This window comes from Salvelinus fontinalis, chromosome 24 (assembly GCF_029448725.1).
Source record: "Salvelinus fontinalis isolate EN_2023a chromosome 24, ASM2944872v1, whole genome shotgun sequence".
NCBI lineage: Eukaryota > Metazoa > Chordata > Actinopteri > Salmoniformes > Salmonidae > Salvelinus > Salvelinus fontinalis.
In genome coordinates this window covers 29,930,857-29,952,592 of record NC_074688.1, presented here as the reverse complement: position 1 = coordinate 29,952,592, position 21,736 = coordinate 29,930,857, and the positions used below count along the sequence as shown (strand labels likewise).

The 21,736-nt window shown below is 45.6% G+C and overlaps 1 protein-coding gene across 3 annotated transcripts in view; it reads right to left on the bottom strand.

Annotated features, from left to right (window-relative positions):
• ift80 (intraflagellar transport 80 homolog (Chlamydomonas)) overlaps nucleotides 1-21,736 on the bottom strand; it is an 81,139-nt gene that overhangs the window by 57,333 nt on the left and 2,070 nt on the right. For all 3 annotated transcript variants that reach the window (XM_055880409.1, XM_055880408.1, XM_055880407.1), the window contains exons 3-8: nucleotides 21,063-21,286; nucleotides 18,363-18,473; nucleotides 18,180-18,248; nucleotides 14,730-14,839; nucleotides 11,805-11,894; nucleotides 11,512-11,649 (exon numbers count right to left, since the gene is read on the bottom strand). In XM_055880409.1, the coding sequence (XP_055736384.1) occupies nucleotides 11,512-11,649; nucleotides 11,805-11,894; nucleotides 14,730-14,839; nucleotides 18,180-18,248; nucleotides 18,363-18,473; nucleotides 21,063-21,286 (742 nt within the window). The remainder of the gene's footprint in view (nucleotides 1-11,511; nucleotides 11,650-11,804; nucleotides 11,895-14,729; nucleotides 14,840-18,179; nucleotides 18,249-18,362; nucleotides 18,474-21,062; nucleotides 21,287-21,736) is intronic.

Genomic DNA, 21,736 nt, shown 5'->3' with positions numbered 1-21,736 from the left:
CTCGCCAATATACTATAACCTCACATTTCCAAACCCGTCACAGCCCTACTAATAAACACACATGCAAGTACAGGAGAAGGAGGAGCCAAAATTGGGGAGAGCCAAAATATTTGACCCCCACTCCTACCCCCTACCCCTTTCCTTACCCCACTCCTCCATCCCCCCTGGTCTCTCCCCCTGGTCCCCAGTAATAGCATAATGAACTTGGCAGCCCTGCTTGTTACGTCACTGAGCCTGGGCCATGTAAATAAGCGGGTGAAAATTAAGTGATACACCAATAAACAGTCGCATTCAGCAGACACACACGGAAGCATGCACACCAACGCAAGAGCAATAACACACCAAATAAATACAACACATCTCTCACACCCGTACACAACAAACCTTGGGAGAAATGTGGAGGCTGCTTTATGTGCTTTCAGGGTCAAGTTAATAATTCAGCTGAATGTAGGTCCTTTTATTGACATTGATATTAATAACACTTCTTAAATGTTTTAATCTTCCACTCTAACAAACTCTATATATAGTACCTCACTCACTTTCTCTTTGCATCTCCCAACTTTTTATACCTAATCTCTCTTTTAAAACATCTCACTCCTTCGAGTTACCCTCATCTTGCCTCCCAGTACATCCCCTTTCCCTCTCTACCCGCTCTCTCTGTGTGTGACATGTTTGCCTTGTGTGTGGAGGTAGTGATTTAGTGGTGTGGGGAGTGATGACTATCAGAGGGCCTGGCATAGCACTGTCTCAGTATGTCATACATCTCACCCTACACCAGACCAGAGAGGGGGAGGGGTGGGAGAAAGGGGAGGAGATGGGAGAAAGGAGAAAAGGGGGGTAACCACCATCGTTTATGGAGACCAATTCTCCCAGCCCACCTCTCCAGCCAACTTCACAGGATATATTCCACAGTTCCACACTACATTTGTCAAACCATCAGCTGCTCCCTCTTATTTTGACTCTTTTTCAAGCTCTCTCTCTGTTCACTTTTCAACATGGCAAGCTTGACGCCAAACTCAAGAGATTAATACCATGTCAACAAGTGCCTCTCACTCTGACCAATATCTCACACACACAGGAAGTGCAGTCAATCATCTGAAAAAAGACCCTGAAAACACATACACTTTTCCATCAGCCGTGCCAACAAAAATCCAAGCACAGCAAACCAACACCTGGTAATGCCCGTCCCTTCACATCCTTACCTGAAGACACACGTGACCGAAGAGAGCTGTTATAAAAGAGAGAAAAGAGGAGGCTGCTTTTTCATTGATGCGGGTTGACGTAGCATTCCACTGTCCTGCACTGCTCATTTAAGACCAGGACTTGAACCTGCCTGCAGTGCCAGCCTGTGTTATTACCACACAAACTGAAGAAACATACATTTGATGACTGTTTTAACTGGCTGAGAAGTAGAGGCTGTTAAAACCAGAATGTGTCCACTTGTTCAAAAACATTTCATAGGCAACCTCACCCAGATGTGTTAAAAAGATAAGTAAACATTATTTAAAAGAAAACAGAGAAAATGTGTGAAGGAAGAGAGTCTTGACTTAGTGGTAAAAGATAGACCCAAAGTGCCCTTTTCACTGCTTAAACTCTCTCCCTCTCTAAACTGCAGCTGGATACAGAGAGAGAGCGAGTGAAAGAGCGAGAGAGCGAGAGCACATGTAAAGTAGAGAGTTTGGCTCATAAGGGGAAGAGAAAGGTGGAGAAAAAGTGTGTCGTGAGGGAAAGTTCACCTTCTTTTCTGTTTCTCATTTAGTTAATTTGATAGTTATCTTAATATTTGATCTAATTAACTGTCTTTAACAAGATTGTTGTACCTGTAAACGCCATGGCAATAAAACATATGACTTTTTGAAAGAGAGGGAGCAAGAGAAGGAGATCGAGGAGACAAAGTAGCAGCATGTGGAGTGTGTCAGGCAGAAAGAGAGAGAGGGAGAGTGGAGGAGCCCAGCCCAGTTGCCTGGGGAGAAAACTGCTCTGCCGTTGCTGACTCAGGACTCTCTTTGTTTCACTGCGCTCTCTCTCTCCCTCTCTAGTGTGTAACCCCCTCCACATCTGCTGTTTTTCCACGCAGCTCTCCTCTCCCTTTCTTTCCCCCTGTCCAACTCATGTAGCCTGCCCTCTCACTTTTACAGTGACATTTTCACCATCTGCATTGCGCTAACCATCATAGCTAATGTGATGAAAACAGATAAAGCAGAAAAGACTAATAAATCTACAATCGTTTTCTCTGCCCTTTTCATGCTCCACTAAGAGCGCTTCAGGACTCAAACCAGCATTTAGTTTAGATGCCTTTTATATCGCTCCAGCGGCAGGGAGCGTTTCCAGGCCAGCCGTTGGCCAGGGGCTGGCAGCCAAGCAGGGCACACTGGAGTGGTACAGCCTGGAGAATAGAAACTGATACTTTTTTGAAAGGAAGGGAGACACTGATCCCAGCCTTACAAAGTCTAAGTGAAGGGGCCTCACAGGGAACCTAAAGTCACATACAGTACATTCCCTCGAGAGAAAGAAGGACAAGATAGATAAAACTGAGGAAATATGAGTGGTGGGATAAGAAGTCAGTTAGGAGAAAGACAGAGGCCATGGCAAATAGACAAGAGAAAAGGGAGTGACCCAGGGGTGGGGATGAGGAATCAAAAAACGTGGATTGATAGCAGCCTTATATCATATCAAATCGAATTTTATTTGTCACATACACATGGTTAGCAGATGTTAATGCGACTGTAGCGAAATGCTTGTGCTTCTAGTTCCAACAAAGCAGTAATAACCAACGAGTAATCTAACCTAACAATTCCACAACTACTACCTTATACACACAAGTGTAAAGGGAAAAGAATATGTACATAAAGATATATGAATGAGTGATGGTACAGAACGGCATAGGCAAGACGCAGTAGATGGTATAGACAGTATATACATATGAGATGAGTAATGTAGGGTATATAAACATAAAGTGGCGTAGTTTAAAGTGGCTACTGATACATGATTTACATAAAGATGGCAAGATGCAGTAGATGATATAGAGTACAGTATATACATATGAGATGAGTAATGTAGGGCATGTAAACATTATATTAAGTGGCATTGTTTAAAGTGGCTAGTGATACATTTTTACATACATTTTCATCAATTCCCATTATTAAAGTGGCTGGAGTTGAGTCAGTATGTTGGCAGCGACCACTAAATGTTAGTGGTGGCTGTTTAACAGTCTGATGGCCTTGAGATAGAAGCTGTTTTTCAGTCTCTCGGTCCCTGCTTTGATGCACCTGTACTGACCTCGCCTTCTGGATGATAGCGGGGTGAACAGGCAGTGGCTCGGGTGGTTGTTGTCCTTGATGATCTTTATGGCCTTCCTGTGACATCGGGTGGTGTAGGTGTCCTGGAGGGCAGGTAGATTGCCCCCGGTGATGCGTTGTGCAGACCTCACTACCCTCTGGAGAGCCTTACGGTTGTGGGCGGAGCAGTTGCCGTACCAGGCGGTGATACAGCCTGACAGGATGCTCTTGATTGTGCATCTGTAGAAGTTTGTGAGTGCTTTTGGTGACAAGCCGAATTTCTTCAGCCTCCTGAGGTTGAAGAGGCGCTGCTGCGCCTTCTTCACAACGCTGTCTGTGTGGGTGGACCAATTCAGTTTCTCCGTGATGTGTACACCGAGGAACTTAAAACTTTCCACCTTCTCCACTACTGTCCCGTCGATGTGGATAGGGGGGTGCTCCCTCTGCTGTTTCCTGAAGTCCACAATCATCTCCTTTGTTTTGTTGACGTGGAGTGTGAGGTTATTTTCTTGACACCACACTCCGAGGGCCCTCACCTCCTCCCTGTAGGCCATCTCGTCGTTGTTGGTAATCAAGCCTACCACTGTAGTGTCGTCCGCAAACTTGATGATTGAGTTGGAGGCGTGCATGGCCACGCAGTCGTGGGTGAACAGGGAGTACAGGAGAGGGCTCAGAACGCACCCTTGTGGGGCCCCGGTGTTGAGGATCAGCGGGGTGGAGATGTTACCTACCCTCACCATCTGGGGCAGGCCCGTCAGGAAGTCTAGGACCCAGTTGCACAGGGCGGGGTCGAGACCCAGGGTCTCGAGCTTGATGACGAGTTTGGAGGGTACTATGGTGTTAAATGCTGAGCTGTAGTCGATGAACAGCACTCACATAGGTATTCCTCTTGTCCAGATGGGTTAGGGCAGTGTGCAGTGTGGTTGCGATTGCGTCGTCTGTGGACCTATTGGGTCGGTAAGCAAATTGGAGTGGGTCTTGGGTGTCAGGTAGGGTGGAGGTGATATGGTCCTTGACTAGTCTCTCAAAGCACTTCATGATGACGGAAGTGAATGCTACGGGGCGGTAGTCGTTTAGCTCAGTTACCATAGCTTTCTTGGGAACAGGAACAATGATGGTCCTCCTGAAGCATGTGGGAACAGCAGACTGAGATAAGGATTGATTGAATATGTCCTTAAACACACCAGCCAGCTGGTCTGCGCATGCTCTGAGGACGAGGCTGGGAATGCCGTCTGGGCCTGCAGCCTTGCGAGGGTTAACACTTTTAAATGTTTTACTCACCTCGGCTGCAGTGAAGGAGAGCCCGCAGGTTTTGGTAGCGGACCGTGTCAGTGGCACTGTATTGTCCTCAAAGCGAGCAAAAAAGTTATTTAGTCTGTCTGGGAGCAAGACATCCTGGTCCACGACGGGGCTGGTTTTCTTTTTGTAATGCGTAATTGACTGTAGACCCTGCCACATACCTCTTGTGTCTGAGCTGTTGAATTGCGACTCTACTTTGTCTCTATACTGGCACTTAGCTTGTTTGATTGCCTTGCGGAAGGAATAGCTACACTGTTTGTTTTCGGTCATGTTTCCGGTCACCTTGCCCTGGTTAAAAGCAGTGGTTCGCGCTTTCAGTTTCACGCAAATGCTGCCATCAATCCACGGTTTCTGGTTTGGGAATGTTTTAATCGTTGCTGTGGGTACGACATAGTCAATGCACTTTCTAATGAACTCGCTCCCCGAATCAGCGTATTTGTCAAAGTTGTTGTTGGACGCAATGCGGAACATATCCCAATCCACGTGATCGAAGCAGTCTTGAAGAGTGGCATCAGATTGGTCGGACCAGCGTTGAACAGACCTGAGCGCGGGCGCTTCCTGTTTTAGTTTCTGTTTGTAGGCTGGAAGCAACAAAATGGAGTCGTGGTCAGCTTTTCCGAAAGGAGGGCGGGGGAGGGCCTTATATGCGTCGCGGAAGTCAGTATATCAATGATCCAAGGTTTTACCAGCCCTGGTTGCACAATCGATATGCTGATAGAATTTAGGGAGTTTTGTTTTCAGATTAGCCTTGTTAAAATCCCCAGCTACGATGAATGCAGCCTCAGGGTGTGTGGTTTCCAGTTTACATAGAGTCAGATAGAGTTCGTTCAGGGCCATCGATGTGTCTGCTTGGGGGGAATATATACGGCTGTGATTATAATCGAAGAGAATTCCCTTGGTAGATAATGCGGTCGACATTTGATTGTGAGGAATTCTAAATCAGGTGAACAGAATGGCTTGAGTTCCTGTATGTTGTTATGATCACACCACGTCTCGTTAATCATAAGGCATACACCCCCGCCCCTCTTCTTACCAGAAAGATGTTTGTTTCTGTCGGCGCGATGCGTGAAGAAACCAGCTGGCTGCACCGACTCCGTTAGCGTCTCTCGAGTGAGCCATGTTTCCGTGAAGTAAAGTACGTTAGTCTCTGATGTCTCTCTGGAATGTTACCCGTGCTCGGATTTCATCAACCTTGTTGTCAAGAGACTGGACATTGGCGAGTAGTATGCTAGGGAGTGGAGCGCGATGTGCCCGTCTCCGAAGCCTGACCAGAAGACCGCTTCGTTTGCCCCTTTTACGGCGTCGGTGTTTAGGGTTGCCGGCTGGGATCAGATCCATTGTACTGCGTGGAAGGCAAAACACAGGATCCGCTTCGGGAGAGTCATATTCCTGATCGTAATGATGGTCAGTTGACGTTGCTCTTATATTCAGTAGTTCATCCCGACTGTATGTAATGAAACCTAAGATTACCTGGGGTACCAATGTTAGAAATAACACATAAAAAAACAAAATACTGCATAGTTTCCTAGGAACGCGAAGCGAGGCGGCAATCTCTGTCGGCGCCGGAAGTGGGCAAATTTGAAAGAAAAAAACTGAAAAAGAGAGATGCTGCTTATAAACAGGGCAAGGTGACCGGGGACAAAAATATGGTTAAACAGTACAAATACGACCTAAACAAATAAAGTGACAAAGTGGAGGAGCAATTCAGTGGGTTGGACACAAGGCGAATGTGGCAGAGGCTCCTAACTATCACGGATTGCGAGAAGAAAAGCCAGCCACATCACGATCACCAATGCCAACCTACCGGAGGAGTTAATTAAACACCTTTTTGTCACGATTCGAGCAAAAGGACACTGAGCTGCCGAAGAGAGCCCCCAATGACAACGCGGGCTACACGTAAGTCATTCAAACGTGTTAACCCTCAAGGCTGCCGGCCCAGACAGCATCCCTAGCCGTGCCCTCAGAGAATGTGCAGACCAGTTGGCTGTTGTGTTCTTACATTTTCAACCTCTCCCTAGCTCCGGCTGCTATGCCAACCTGGGGTAAGACACTGAACGACTACCAACCAGTAGCACTCACTTCCGTCAACATAAAGTGCTTTGAGAGGCTAGTCAAACCTACCGCCTTGACAGACCCACGGACGACGCAATTGCCATTGCACTGCACACTGCCCTTACCCACCTGGACAAAAGGAATGCATATGTGAGGATGCTGTTCATCGACTACAGCTGGGCTTACAATAACATAGTGCCCTATAAACTCAATACAAAGCGCACGGCCCTGGGTCTGAACGTCTCCCTATGCAACTCGGTCCTGGACTTCCTGACGGGCCGCCCCCAGGTTGTGACAGTACGCAACATTTCCTCCTTGACACTGATTCTCGACAAGGGGGCCCCACAAGGGTGCATCCTTAGTCCCCTCCTGTATTCCCTGTATACCCACGATTGCGTGGCCTCACACAGTTCCAACGTCATCATCAAGTTCGCTGACGACAGTAGTAGGCCTGATTACCAACAACAAGGCACTCTGATACCGTGGTGCCAGGTAAACAACCTCCCCCTTAATGTTAGCAAAACAAATATTGTGATTGTGGACATCAGGAGGAGCCAGGCTGGACACCCCCATCCTCATCAACAGGGCCACCGTGGAGACTGTCAATAACTTCAAATTCCTCGGCGTACACATCTCAGAGAAGATGAAATGGTCTAACCACACGGACAACGTGGTGAAGGCACGACAGCGACTCTTCACCCTCAGGATGCTGAAGAAATTCGGAGCACCATCGAGAGCATAAGCATACTGTCGGGCTGCATCACAGCCTGGTACGGAAACTTCACCACCACGGACCGCAAGGCTGTTCAGAGGGTGATACGTGCAGCCAAACGCACCATTGGGTGCACTGTCTGCCCTCCAGGACACCTACAACACCAGGTGTCTCAGGAAGGCAAAGAAGATCATCAGGGACTCCCAGCCACCTAAGCCCTGCCCTGTTCTCCCCGCTTCAATTACTCAGATGTGGGCAGTAGATGAGCATCATGGCAAAAACCGCAAGACTTTCTACCCTCAGTCCTTCAAGCTGCTTCACTCCCCACACCCCTTCAATGGTCATGCTGCTCCCTCTATGGACACTCCCCCACCCCCCAACAGTCTTTACTCTGTCTCCACCCCAAAGATATGTATTTATTCATCACTGCTACAGTTATGATGTATATAGTATTATTTAGACATTGTTTTATTACCATTTACATCATTGTATTTCACTTAGTACTGCATGCTGGAGCCTAAGATATTCACGGTACCCAGTAATCACACCTGCAACCCTGTACATGTGACTATTAAAACACACACACAGAGAAAGAGAGCGAGAGAGAGCGAGAGAGAAAAATGGGATACAGGTCAGATCAGACTGACCTCATAGGATTCTCCACATCATACCATGTTACACTAAAAAACGCTCCTACAATGTTTCCAAACGCTATCAGAACCCATTGTACGGAGTGTTTTCTGTGTAGCTATGTGAGCCAACAGACTGACATTGTATCAGGCAGAAAAATCACAGCTGGAGACAATAAATCATTAAATCATCAATTGCATTGATTCGGGACATTTTACGTGTCGCGCAAAATAATATCTGCATTACACCAGATACCAGTGGTTTTACACTCCAAATCATGACCCCCTCCCCTTCAGAATAACGCTGCAATTGTCAGCTATACATTTGACACACAATTTATGATGACTTATCTCCTATGGCTGTGTGAGTGGGGCAGGCAGATGTTATGGGAGTGGAGAGGGAGCCTCAGACTTTCCACTTCCAATGTGTGTGTGTGTGTGTGTGTGTGTGTGTGTGTGTGTGTGTCGGGTGGTAGGAAACCCAGCGCAGATTTAGAACACATTTCTGACTTCATGTCATAGCGCTGTTTCAGATGAGGTCAAATAGATGGGCAAATAGCAGCTTTAAGAAGCCATCAGGCGCTCCTGATTAAGTATAGGCTTTCTAAAGCAGGACAGCCATTGCACATTGGTTTTGGCTAATTAGTGGAGTGAAGGGTTCCTGGTTCTCGGTTCCTGGACTGGGCCAGAGCTGGGCCACGTCTTCAGTCCCAACCACATCGCGGGAACAGCAGGTATTAATAGCCCAATGATTGTTCTGGACATTTCAATTAAGGCCTGAAACAAGACCCAACATGGGACAGAACACGGCGTCTGGCGTGCGTGTGTTTGGTTTTCAGTAAGCTGGAGTGGGGGTTTCTGTTTGGAAGAGTCTGCAGAGGTCTTCATGGTAGCGAGGAAAGTTGAAGACAGAAAAACAATCTACCATCTTACCGTGATGTCATAGCATGCACAGAAGCGTCATCATCAGACTATTTGTTATTCTGACAAATTAGTCGAACACACACACTAACAGGGTCTATGATAGGTTTCTGTGTACCGATCTGCAGACGAGAGGGAAAGGGGGAGAGAGAGAGAAAGGGGAAGAGAGAGAGAGAGAGAGAGAAAGGGGGGGGCAAGAGAAAGACAGAGGGAAGGAGAGAGGGCACAATGAGTCACACTTGTTAGTGAGTGTCACAGTGTCAGGGATCGTGACAGAGTCCAGACGCTAGACACCAGCTGCAGTGTCTCGTAAATAGACTGTTGTCTCGCAGGCCCATTGGAGTGCATGCACGGATGCACGCAGGCACACACACACTCACTTCTTGTGCTCAAATCCAGTAAAAAAAGTGACAGTGTACTGCTTTGTGCTTAATTGAGAATCTAAGATCTGCCATGCCTAAAGAGGAGAGGGGCTGGGGACAAGACCCGAACAGTTTCTCTCTTATTCAAGTCAATAGAGAGACATATCAAGATAATCAAATATCCATAAAAAAAACATGAGAAAAAGTGATCAAGTTCAGTCCTGGGCTGACGTTGAGACTAGCCCCAACATGTGTGTGTCTGTATCTCTGCATCTTTGTTAATGTGTGCCTCAGTATCTGTGTGTGTGCGTGTAATGGGGTATTCCCCCTCCTCCTCGCCCTGTGATAATGAGGAGGGTAATGCACTTCATCTTTCCCGTGGAGGGATAGAGAATGAGAGAGAGAGATAGAGAGAAAGAAAGAAAAAAAGAAAAAGTGACAGAGATAGATAGAGAGGAGGAGAGAAGTCCTGCTGGAGGTTAGGGGTTAAACGTGCTTGGCCGTTCCTGCTGAGGCAGCGGTCTGTAAAGTGCAAGGTTTCATTGTACCAGATACAGAATGAAACTCCTGCCCATTAGTCACGGTAGTAACAGCAAAGATTCCTCACTGTGCTTAACTCCTTCTGCACCACAGCCCAACTACAGCCCAGATACAGGCAGGGATGCAACAGTTACCCTGCACGTATTGGAACACAGCATACACACCAAATGTGCATGAGACTGAAAGCAAGGGCTGCTGGGCCGACAGAACACGGGATCAGATTCATCAACTTATCAAGAAGCAGTTACGAAGTGACATTTGAGTGGCCTTCTCTTTCTCTCCTCTCTTTGTTTCTCTTCTTCCTCAGTCTTCTTCTCCCTGGTGTTGAGCAACCCTCCCACGGCAGGCCAGGGCCAGGCTACAGTATACACCACACTCTCCCTCTGTGGCCTGGGAGGAGGTGAAGGCAAACAGACCCTTACCCCAGTTAGAGTTACTGTACGCGTCATCAGTGAGAGAGAGAGAGAGAGAGAGCGCCACAGTCAACCCCACCACAAGACACAGAGTGGCGCAATGACAAATGGAACAGACGCACAACGTAAACAAACTCACAACACAGACACGATTTTCATTGTGAAGAAAGGTGATTTAGGTTCATTATTAGACACAATTACACCCGCTCAGAGAGTTTGTGGTCTCAGTAGTCCAAATAATCTTATTGGATTTGTGTACTCAAAAATAAAAAAAATAAAGCAATATTTACAGTGTGAAAGAAGATAGTGCTTATTACTGTACTCTTGCTGCTAACTTGTTTCTGACTCATAATCCCCAAAGCTAGTAACAGGCTTGAATGGAATAGCGTCCTACTGAGGGTTCAACTCAGAAGAACAAGATGGCTTCCTTCCTCTCCACATCTACTTTCCTTCATCCACACTGATCTGTAACAACTAGACAAGTGAAAGCTAATACCCTTGAATACACACATGCATGCACAAACTCAAATACACAGTGTTTACAAGCACACATACAACCTCTTTCATAACCTTGGTGTTGTGTAGACATCTGCGTTGGCTCAGAGTCTCTCTCCAGACCATTTGTTTTGGTGCAAAAAAAATGCCATTTGATTCTAATTAGATCAAAATGTAGCATGAAATGAGTGGTGATCAGTGCAGAGGAGCAGAGGAGCAGAGCCCAGTGCTGTTTGTTTTCATTAGGCCACGTCTCAGAGCAATACACTGACATTTCTATTCTAACTTTACAAAACATCCAGCTAAGATATATTGTTTCTGGCCATACGTTGAAGAATAATAAAACAACATTATTTTTCACCATTATTTAACAAGGCAAGTCAGTTAAGAACAAATTCTTATTTTTCAATGACGGCCTAGGAACAGTTGGTTAATTGCCTTGTTCAGGGGCAGAACGACAGATGTTTTACCTTGTCAGCTCGGGGATTCGATCTTGCAACCTTTTGGTTACTAGTCCAACGCTCTAACCACTAGGCTACCTGGGCTACCCATCACTCGCTCATTACAAGTCCACTTACCATCAACAGCACTATCAGCCCCAGGTATTAATACTGACACGTGACAGAGACTAGTGAGTGAGGTGTACAGAGAGAGACTCACACCATGCATTCACCATCTACTTCCACACACTAGGGAAGAGACGGAGGACCTCTTACAGAACCAGGTTTGTCACACCGAAACACACACAGTGACAGTACACAGAGGTGTGTGAGGGGTTGGCAGTGGACGTGTGGTGGGGTGAGCCCTTACCCCGGTCTTGTCACAGAGGCGCAGGGTGTTGAAGGAGCCCACGGCAAACACCTCCCCATCCGGAGACCAGGACACCGAGGTCACAGGGTAGTCATGTGACGAGGACGTGTATAGCAGACGACCATAGCTGTCCCACACCTGAGAGAGGGGGAAGGAGGGAGATGACGGGAAGGAGGGGGAGAGAGCGAGAGAGAGGTGGGAGAAGGAACAGGGTCAATTACACAGTATTGCGACTGCGTGATACACACGTTATAACACAGGTCATCATTATTGGATCACTGGACAAACTTCACCTTGTATTTACAGTCCTCTCCACTTGACAGTATCAGGTCATTCACAGAGTTCCAGTCCACCTTCAGAATGATCCCATCATGGGCCTTCCACTGGGGAGAGAAAGGGAGCGAGGGACAAGGAAGAGAGGAGGGAGCAGAGAAAGAGCAGATGTTTATGCGAGAGCAGTGATATTCTCCATACCCAACCAATAAATTCAGGATCACACCTCAGTTAACCAGTCCCAGGCTCTTTCCCCACACCTGAGAGACAGAGGGAAGGAATGAGAGGAAAGGAGAGGGGGGCGCAGGTCCATATCAATATACTACACGCTGAGCTGAAGGCTAATATGACGCAAGTTATTTTGTCAAGGACAAGCAGGAGAAGACTGCAGGGAGACAAGACAAAGCAAATACAGGGAGGAGAGCGTTCTTATCAGAAGGCGCCTAGTAGACAAGAAGAGAGAGAGCTATAGGTCGAGCGAGGTGCTCTCTCTGACAGCCTCCAAGTCTGCTCTGTGTTAATGTAACAGCTTGGACTAGGCTCTAATTGGAAACAGGGCAGAGCCTTCACAGGTCGCCACGGGTACGAGATCACACACACGACCCCGTCAGAGACCCCATTACATCTCTGTTAAAACACACACACTAACTCACACACCCCAACATTAGCCAAGTGACTTACTGACACATCCTGATGTGCTGCTTATTGTTCAGCATACTGAATGAGACTGGGAAAAATCGTCAGAATAGTCCCCTTCAAAAAAAGTAAGGAAAGGTTGGACAGTCACACTTACAGTGCATTCAGAAAGTATTCAGACCTGACTTCCTCCACATTGTTACGCTACAGCCTTATTCTAAAATTGATTACATCATTTCCCCCCTCCATCTACACAATACCCCATAATGGCAAAGAGAAAACAGGTTGTCATTTATGCAAATGTATTGAAACTAAAAAACAGAAATACCTTATTTACACAAGTATTCAGACCCTTTGCTATGAGACTCGAAATTGAGCTCAGCTGCATCCTGTTTCCATTGATCATCCTTGAGATGTTTCCACAACTTGATTGGAGTCCACCTGTGGTCAATTCAATTGATTGGACATGATTTGGAAAGGCACACACCTGTCTATATAAGGTCCCACAGTTGACAGCGCATGTCAGATCAAAAAACAGGTCATGAGGTCGAAGGAATTGTCCGTAGAGTTCCAAGACAGGATTGTGTCAAGGCACAGACCTGGGGAAGGGTACCAAGAAATATCTGGAGCATTGAAGTTCTTCATTATTCTTAAATGGAAGAAATTTGGAACCACCAAGACTCTTCCTAGAGCTGGCTGCCCAGCCAAACTGAGCAATCGGGGGAGAAGGGCCTTGGTCAGGGAGGTGACCAGGAACACGATGGTCACTCTGACAGAGTTCCAGAGTTCCTCTGTGGAGATGGGAGAACCTTCTAGGACAACCATCGCTGCAACACTCCACCAATCAGGCCTTTCTGGCAGAGTGGCAGATGGAAGCCACTCCTCAGTAAAAGGAGCATGACAGCCCGCTTGGAGTTTGCAAAAAGGCACCTAAAGGACTCTCAGACCATGAGAAACAAGAATCTCTGGTCTGATGAAACCAAGATTGAACTCTTTGGCCTGAATGACAAGCGTCACGTCTGGAGGAAACCTGGCACCATCCCTACGGTGAAACATGGTGGTGACAGCATCATGCTGTGGGAATGTTTTTCAGCGGCAAGGACTGGGAGACTAGTCAGGATAGAGGAAAAGATGAACAGAGCAAAGTACAGAGAGATCCTTGATGAAAATCTGCTCAGACTGGGGCGAAGGTTCACCTTCCAACAGTACAACGACCCGAAGCACACAGCCAAGACAACGCAAGAGTGACTTCGGGACAAGTCTCTGAACATCTCTGGAGAGACCTGATAAAAGCTGTGCAGCGAAACTCCCCATCCAACCTGACAAGCGCTTGAGAGGATCTGCAGAGAAGAATGATTAGAAACTCCTCAAATACAGGTGTGCCAAGCTTGTAGCATCATATCCAAGAAGACTCGAGGCTGTAATCGTTACCAAAGATGCTTCAACAAAGTACTGAGTAAAGGCTCTGAATACTTATGTAAATATGTATTTTCTTTTAAAATAAATTTTCAAAAAAATCTAAAAACCTGTTTTTGCTTGGTCATTATAGGGTATTGTGTGTAGATTGATGAGAAAAATAAAATAAAAATGTTACCTTTATTTAACTAGGCAAGTCAGTTAAGAACCAGTTCTTATTTACAATGACGGAACAGTGGGTTAACTGCCTTGTTCAGGGGCAGAACGACAGATTTTTACCTCGTCAGCTCGGGGATTCGATCCAGCAACCGTTCGGTAACTGGCCCAACGCTCTAACCACTAGGCAACCAGACGCCCCAATTTAATCCATTTTAGAATTAGAACGTAACAAAATGTGGAAAAAGTCAAAGGGTCTGAATACTTTCCGAAGGCACTGTAGGTCAATACTCATGAGATGTATCGACCAACAGATAACCAGAGGCACGTGCCATAAAAGGAGGACGAGAGGAGGAGTCAACTCAGTCATTGTCTCCTTTCTCCTCCTGCCATGTGAAGGTTATCACTACAACTCCTGATCTCCACCCCCCCCCCCCCCCCCGCCTCCCAAACCCCTCTCTCTCCCACGACTCTGTCTCTCCCCAAAGGGAGCAGGGGGATGGGGTGAGGGGGTTTGGGGGGGGGGTTGTAGGGCTCAGAGTTGTGCAGGGGGTTTCTCCATACACTGCCAGCTGTTGCTCTGCTCAGGGGGAGGGGGGTGCACACTAAACCCTCTGGTGTTTACTCAGGGTCCCAGGCACAATTCAGTGCCAAAAACAATAAACAAATGTACATGAACAAGAAGAATACTCACTAGAGTATGAGGTCTTCAAACCCCACACACACACTCACAGTACCTGTAGGAGCTTGGCGCTAGGTTGCAGGGGCTTGATTATCAGCAGTCTGCCTGACGTGTACAGGATCCTATCAGAGTCCGGGCCCCAGGCCACTGAGTACACAGGAGACCCTGAGAGAGAGACACACACAGCAGGAGGTGAGGAATCACACTGCTTAACAATGTCCATGTGCTTAAACAATAACTTTTATAATACTATTTTCATAACACATCCAATAATATCAGAAAATTATGAAAACTGAAACTTGTTTAAGGCCGTTTCACAGTTGCATCTCCTTCTCAGACAGCGTGACATATAATAATTTTGTCAGTAGAAGATCCACTAGTTAGTTGACTGGTTTCATCAGAGCATTGATTAGCTATCACAGTTTACCTCGAGGCAGTCCTTATCAAAGAGGGAGAAGTGCCTGGTGTTCCTTACAAACACAGAGACACTGCAACAGCTGGAGGAGATTGCATTTCTAATTTCCACACCACAGCAGTGTCATATTTACTCTTAAGGTTCACCTCATACAGCCTGTAGGAATGGGATTTTGCGTGCAAAGCTTGCTGGAATCCTGCAGACCTGGCTGTGTATCACACCAAGACAGCTGAGCGTTAAGAGAAACCTGCCTAAACCGTGTGTGTGAGAAAGAGGCAGGCTGACATTTAACCCTGCTCCAGGTGCTTGTGGTTTCTCAAATGCCAAGAGGTCACATGATCGCAGGCTGACAATGAGAGACGGCTGAGACGAGTTCCCTCTGCCCTCCTCCTCCTCCACCCCCTCCTCCTCCTCTTCTACACCCGTCCTCTCCTCCCTCGCTCTTCCTCCCCCACACAAATTGGACACGGTTAGATCATCTCACTCAAGACTCACAACAACGGCCCCCAGCTGTACCCGTGACTCCTGCAGTGTGTGTGTGCATAAGGGGCACAGCACCTGCACAGATGCATCTGCAGTGTGGATGATGTGTCCACACCTGTTAGAAGACACCACCAGCTACTCCATGCGCTCTACAAATCTGTACGTGCAACAGCGGCTGTGCCGCTCACTCCCTCTCAAGCCTGTCCAGTCAATGCCATGGTTCACAACAACACAGACAGACACATTAAATAGAGGACTGAGGGAGAATGTGCATCGTGTGGCAAAACTGCTCCTGCCTCTGCCCAGTTTTCTATGGAAGCAAAGAGCCCATTCATTCGGGAGAATGCATCCATGTCATCCGGATGGCCAGGTTTTACCATCAACGGCAACATTTTTTGGGGGCCACTTCTGAGAAGATATTTCAAAATGGCACAATGAATCAATTAATAAGTAAACCATCTGTATGCGAGTACTGGTTAGAGAAATGGATCATTAGGAGTCTTTTTTTATGGATTTTAATAAAACTCCACTCCAATAAACCTTTGAAACTTTACGGTGCCTTTAATAAAAATGGAACTGGAGCATTGGCTGCATTTTCAACTGTATCCAGCAGCATTACACCCTAATAGTTCAACACACACACACACTTCTCTCTGTCTGCCAGATTGTCATCTTAAATCCTCCATGGTTGTCATCTTAAATCATCTGGCTGGACTAAACACTGTTAACACAAAAGCCATCTTTCAGATCGTCGCATCGGCATCGTTTACAGCAGTTTTAAATACACACAGAGAGACACACTGTACGCACACACACACACACTTTAAAGACACTGTACACACACACAAATCCCAACTGTGGAAGTAAATGTGAAATCCTAAAGATTGTCAAAACATGAGGCATATCATGTAGTGCTTCAAACAGTACTAGTCTTTCTATATGTACTGTGACGACATTATCTAGGTTACTATATAACCACCATTCTCAGAGCTGTCTAATGGCAGCGCATCATGCCGCTTGTCTTCAACCAAAAGCTCAGTTTAAGTGGAGAAACCTGTGACACGGCACAGAGGGCTACCTGAATAAACATGAACAGTATTGTACCGCTCTGTGACAAGCCTTTCTCTTTTCATCAAATCCCTTTCGCTCTCTCTCTACATACCTTTCTCGCTCTCTCTCTTTCATCCAGTGAGGTGCCCTAAAAAGCAGAAGGGCCCTTAATGAACACTGCGGTCTGTGTGTGAGACTTTAATTGGTGGCTGTGTGTTGCCTTATGTTTACAACATTTCCGCTAGCGCCGTCTCTCTCTCTGTAACTCACGTGGCTGTGTTCATGGGTTTGACCTCATTACAACTGTCCCTGGCCTGGCCCAAGCAGGTCCTCTGCCTGGGCACAGAGTGTGAGCGAGACCTACAAACGGCTTGAAAAAGCACCAGGCTGACACATTCACCCCCTATGATTAACACAGTGCATCCTCATTCACACATGGGAGGTGAATTTATTTTCCTCGAGTCAAGCCGAAGTCGGTAGCCGAAGTCCACACCCCTTCGTTGATGATTGGTCAACTGTAGGGATTCTTCAGTTATATGTTTGTTGTCATTCAACGAGATACGACTCGTTTTCATGCACATTTTTTCACTTGGGATATACTGCCACAAACATCTTAGTTAGATGTAAAAATGTGCGGATAAAATCTTCTTGGCATATACAGTACCAGTCAAAAGTTTGGACACACCTACTCATTCAAGGGTTTTTCTTTATTTTTATCATTTTCTACATTGTAGATCAATAGTGAAGACATCAAAACTATGAAATAACACATATAGAATTATGTAGTAACCAAAAAAAGTGTTAAACAAATCAAAATACATTTTGTATTTGAGATTCTTCAAAGTAGCCACCCTTTGCCTTGATGACAGCTTTGCTCACTCCTGGCATTCGCTCAATCAGCTTCACCTGGAATGCTTTTCCAACAGTCTTGAAGGAGTTCCCACATGTATTTTGATTTGTTTAACACTATTTTGGTTACTACATGATTCCATGTGTGCTATTTCATAGTTTTGATGTCTTCACTATTATTCCACAATGTAGAAAATAGTCAAATAAAGAAAAACCCTGGAATGAGTAGGTGTGTCCAAACTTTTGACTGCACATAAAAATGAATTACAGATTTATTGAAGAAGTGTACACTGGCTATGACATCTCAAGAAGGACTAACAGAACTATTGCCGAATTTTGTCGTTTTTCAAGCGAAGGTCTTTTAAGGGAGTATGCGAGCACACTTGATCAGTTCAGCTAAGCACCAGTCTAACAGAAGCATGCTGACAACACTGGGCTGGAAGATTACCGCACACACACATGCTCACATACACCTCTTCACACAGAGAGAGTGCAATGTTGTCGCTACACCGTGGAGCAACTGCACCACAAAAACTACAGGGCCCCATTCTGACAAAACAGGAAATTGTTAAAAAGGGACAATATTGGTGGCTGCATTTGTTTCAAAACAAAGTGTGGCTATGCACTGCGAGTCTGCTGCGCAAATTTGTTTTCAAATACAGTAAGTGCTGAGCTGAGTGGTTGAAAGAATAGTTTGAAACATTTTACCTTGCTGGGCCAAGGTGGACCTCAGCATGCCACTCTTAGACCAGATCTTGATCTGTCCATCCTCCCCAGCTGAGGAAACAACATCAACAATCTGAGTTACAACCTACGGCAGTTATAACAAACTTGTTACTGAGCAGCGGATTACATTTTCTTGTGTGTGTTATTACCCTGTGTCCCCCTCACCTGTGATGAGAGCGGTCCCGTCGTAGTTCCATCTCCCGGCTAATACAGCTCCTTTGTGGGCCTCCACACTCTTCTCAATACGGCCCATCTTAGAGGCCAGGTGGAACTTGCCTACAGACAGACAACAGAGCAGACAGGAAGAAGTCCATTAGATATGAAGGAAATATACTGTATAAACTGTCTCTGCAGTTCTACATCTCACTTGAGGCAACAAACAGTCAAAAAGCATGATAAAAGCATAACACATGATGTCAGGAGAGTTCATAAATACAAAGAATATAGGCAATCGGCCACACACAGAAACAAACAAATAGAGATAAACATAAAGAACTGTAACCAATGGAGTCAGGTTCTCATACATAATGTATTTTGCTCCACTGTCCTGGTAGGTAGCAACCTTCTGAAGACACATTTCTTACACAAAACGGAAGAATGAAAGCGATGTCTCTATGCTGCTTAAATTAAACAGTTTCCTATCTGCTAGAGACGGGGAGCGATCAGGCATGGAGACAGTTATCAAAGACACTAGCCTACCATATACTTTGTGGCGGTGCGTATTAAAAAATACAGAATGTTCTATGTAATTTCTGGTTGCCTAAAACTGCAAATCAGCATGATGCTTCTCTCTCCAGTTTCTATATTTGGATGTCCTAACAAATGTGAATGTCGCAGACCCAGAAAAACAGGTAGTGTGTATACGACCATGGCTGCTGTATTAAAGGACACTCAGAATTAAAATAGGCTTTAAAAAATGTCATTTCTATTAAAGACCTGACTGTTAAACGCCACATTCATACTGCTCACAGAATTTGCTCTGTCTGTCAGTACTACGAACCAAACCCATTTTTGACATATCGCCTCAGAGGCCCACGCAGCAAATGAGGTTGGAGAAAGCCACAAAAGTTACTATAGATTTTCCCCACACACCGAAGCTATACATCTGTGGTTTCTATTTAACAATTTCATAGCCATGTGAAATTTCACTGACATTAAAAACAGAAACAAGAAAAATGTGCCTTTACAAACTGCAGTGGACTATTGTGCAACCCCACCCCCCCCAAAAAAATTTGAAGTTGCTGTGCGTTAGGATATAGGACTAGTACATTAAAAACAAACACTGCCTCTCCATAAAGGAAACCAATGACTTGTTCTAAAAAGCAGTCAATTGTGATAATATTACCTATATGATGACTATAAATTATTATGTACCAGAAAGATAGATGCAAATGTTTTCATGACTACATGATCTGCCAGGGAAAATTGCTGCTTCAGTTTGTGGGTGTGTTTATGCAACCCTACACTGCCATTAACATTGTGACCACACGTCGCCTGCCATCGCCGTACATCTCCACTCTGTGTGTTTAAAGCTGATATAGACACAAGAGAACAACAGAGCCCTGTGCTATGAATCAGGTTTGAGGAGTTAGCGAGGTAAATTCTGTCAAATCGAGTTCAACTCGGGATAACCGGTACCACGAAAGTGGTTCACCTTTTAGATTGGTAAATTTCTATGGCAACGAATCCTTCAGAACTATCCTGCTGCAGGCATGCTAACTCCGGGCTAACTCCATTTACCCTGAATAATGTTTCTGAGCATTGAATTGAAGACCAATTAAATCAGATACCATCCCTCTCACAAAGCTTGTGACGGCGTCCTCTTCATTTGAGGAAGACGACTGATTAAATGTTATTCACCCCCCCCCAAAAAAAAAATATATATATATTAACTGAAACTAAAGTACCTTTCACATTACACATTTAGTAGACCGCATTTTCTTTCCAAAATACATTTTTCACGTGATAGTATTTTGACATTTGAAACGCAAACTAACAGCCATTGCTAGTGTACCAATGAGTTTAACAGTCAAATTGCCAGGGTTAGAGGTTCCAAAACCTTTCTGTGGATTATAACGCGTTATCGACTGTGCCGCAAACGCATGCACAAGCGGCAGAGTCGATGTCCGCGTTTATAAACCCAGGGTCGTTACAGTATATACCCACAACACAACAAGCTGTTCCACAAACAAAAGGAGCGACAGGAGTCGGGAAAAGGTGCTTGTTCATTGATAAGCACATCAAAGACGGCATTAACGATAATAAAATAAAGATGGCACTTCGAAAAGCCTATTTCACACCAAAGCCTGCTGGATTTGCAAGATACATTTTCTTATATTTTAATTTCGCCACAAATTAAAATGTGGCACCGATTTGGGCATGGATCGATGTTTAAGCATTGCCTCAATGAAGAGCTCGGCGTTTAACTAGCCACGTGCAACATGCATGCGCAGTTACACGCCTGCTACAGTAAGCCGCAGGCAGACGGGCAATATCCACGGTTGTGGTACGAATGAAGCCTTAGAATAGAATGTGAATGTGCAGCTAACGGATGCTTGCTTCGTAGTATACCACTCTGGGCAATGAGAGACATTTCACACAGACCATGCGGTTATGTACCTTGGGACTCCTATCCTCTATCACCTACCTAATTCAATATCAATCTGTCTTGTTGAATAATGTGAGAAATTACAATTGCTTTAAAATGCAACATTTATTTTCTATTTTAGCGGTGCCAAACACGTGTTTCAGATAGGCTTTTAGGTATGAAAGGTGCTTCATAAATAAAGTTATCGAAACAAATTATCAAAGCATGTTACGAGAATCTCTTATTATTCCTCATTATTGGGCCCTTTGGTGACTTGCCATCAGTGCTGGTGAGCACAAAGATCTCAGCCTGGGCCTGCTTCTTGCCTCCCACCGTCTTGGGGAACCAGTGCAGGTCGATAGGGAAGAGGTCCTCCTGCAGCTTCACCACCAGGCTGGTCTCACTGGTCAGCAGGTTCCATCTCAGGATCTGGTGGTCCTCACTGCATGAGTACAGCTCGTCTGCAGTGGTCCAGCCCACACAGCTCACAAGCTCTTTATGTGTCCAGGTGTTAAGGAGGACAATGGTTAGGTGGAAATAGATCAGCGGTTGCTGTAAAATATCTAAATTACTTGAACCAGGTGTGTTAGCGTTAAATTGGAACAAACATTCTCACACCCTGTAGCCTAACTCTCTGGGTCCAGGGTTGGTGACTGCAACAGACTCAAACACAGTGGTTGCTTTTCAGGTGAATTAATCAACACAGATCCTGTATACACCTTTCTTTGTATTTAGGTAGGGGAGATCCACACACAGGTCTGATAGCAATTAGCATATAAAAACATTTTCACTTACATACAGGTTGCAATAAGCATGCATTTAGTAAGGTGCCAGGCAGACCTGGGTTATCTGTGCTTGATTGAGCTTAGCGGGCTTAATGGACCATTCAAATAGTCCCAAAACTGCAAACCCAGCCCATCTGCCACTCAAAATATTAAAAGGTTTTCAAATA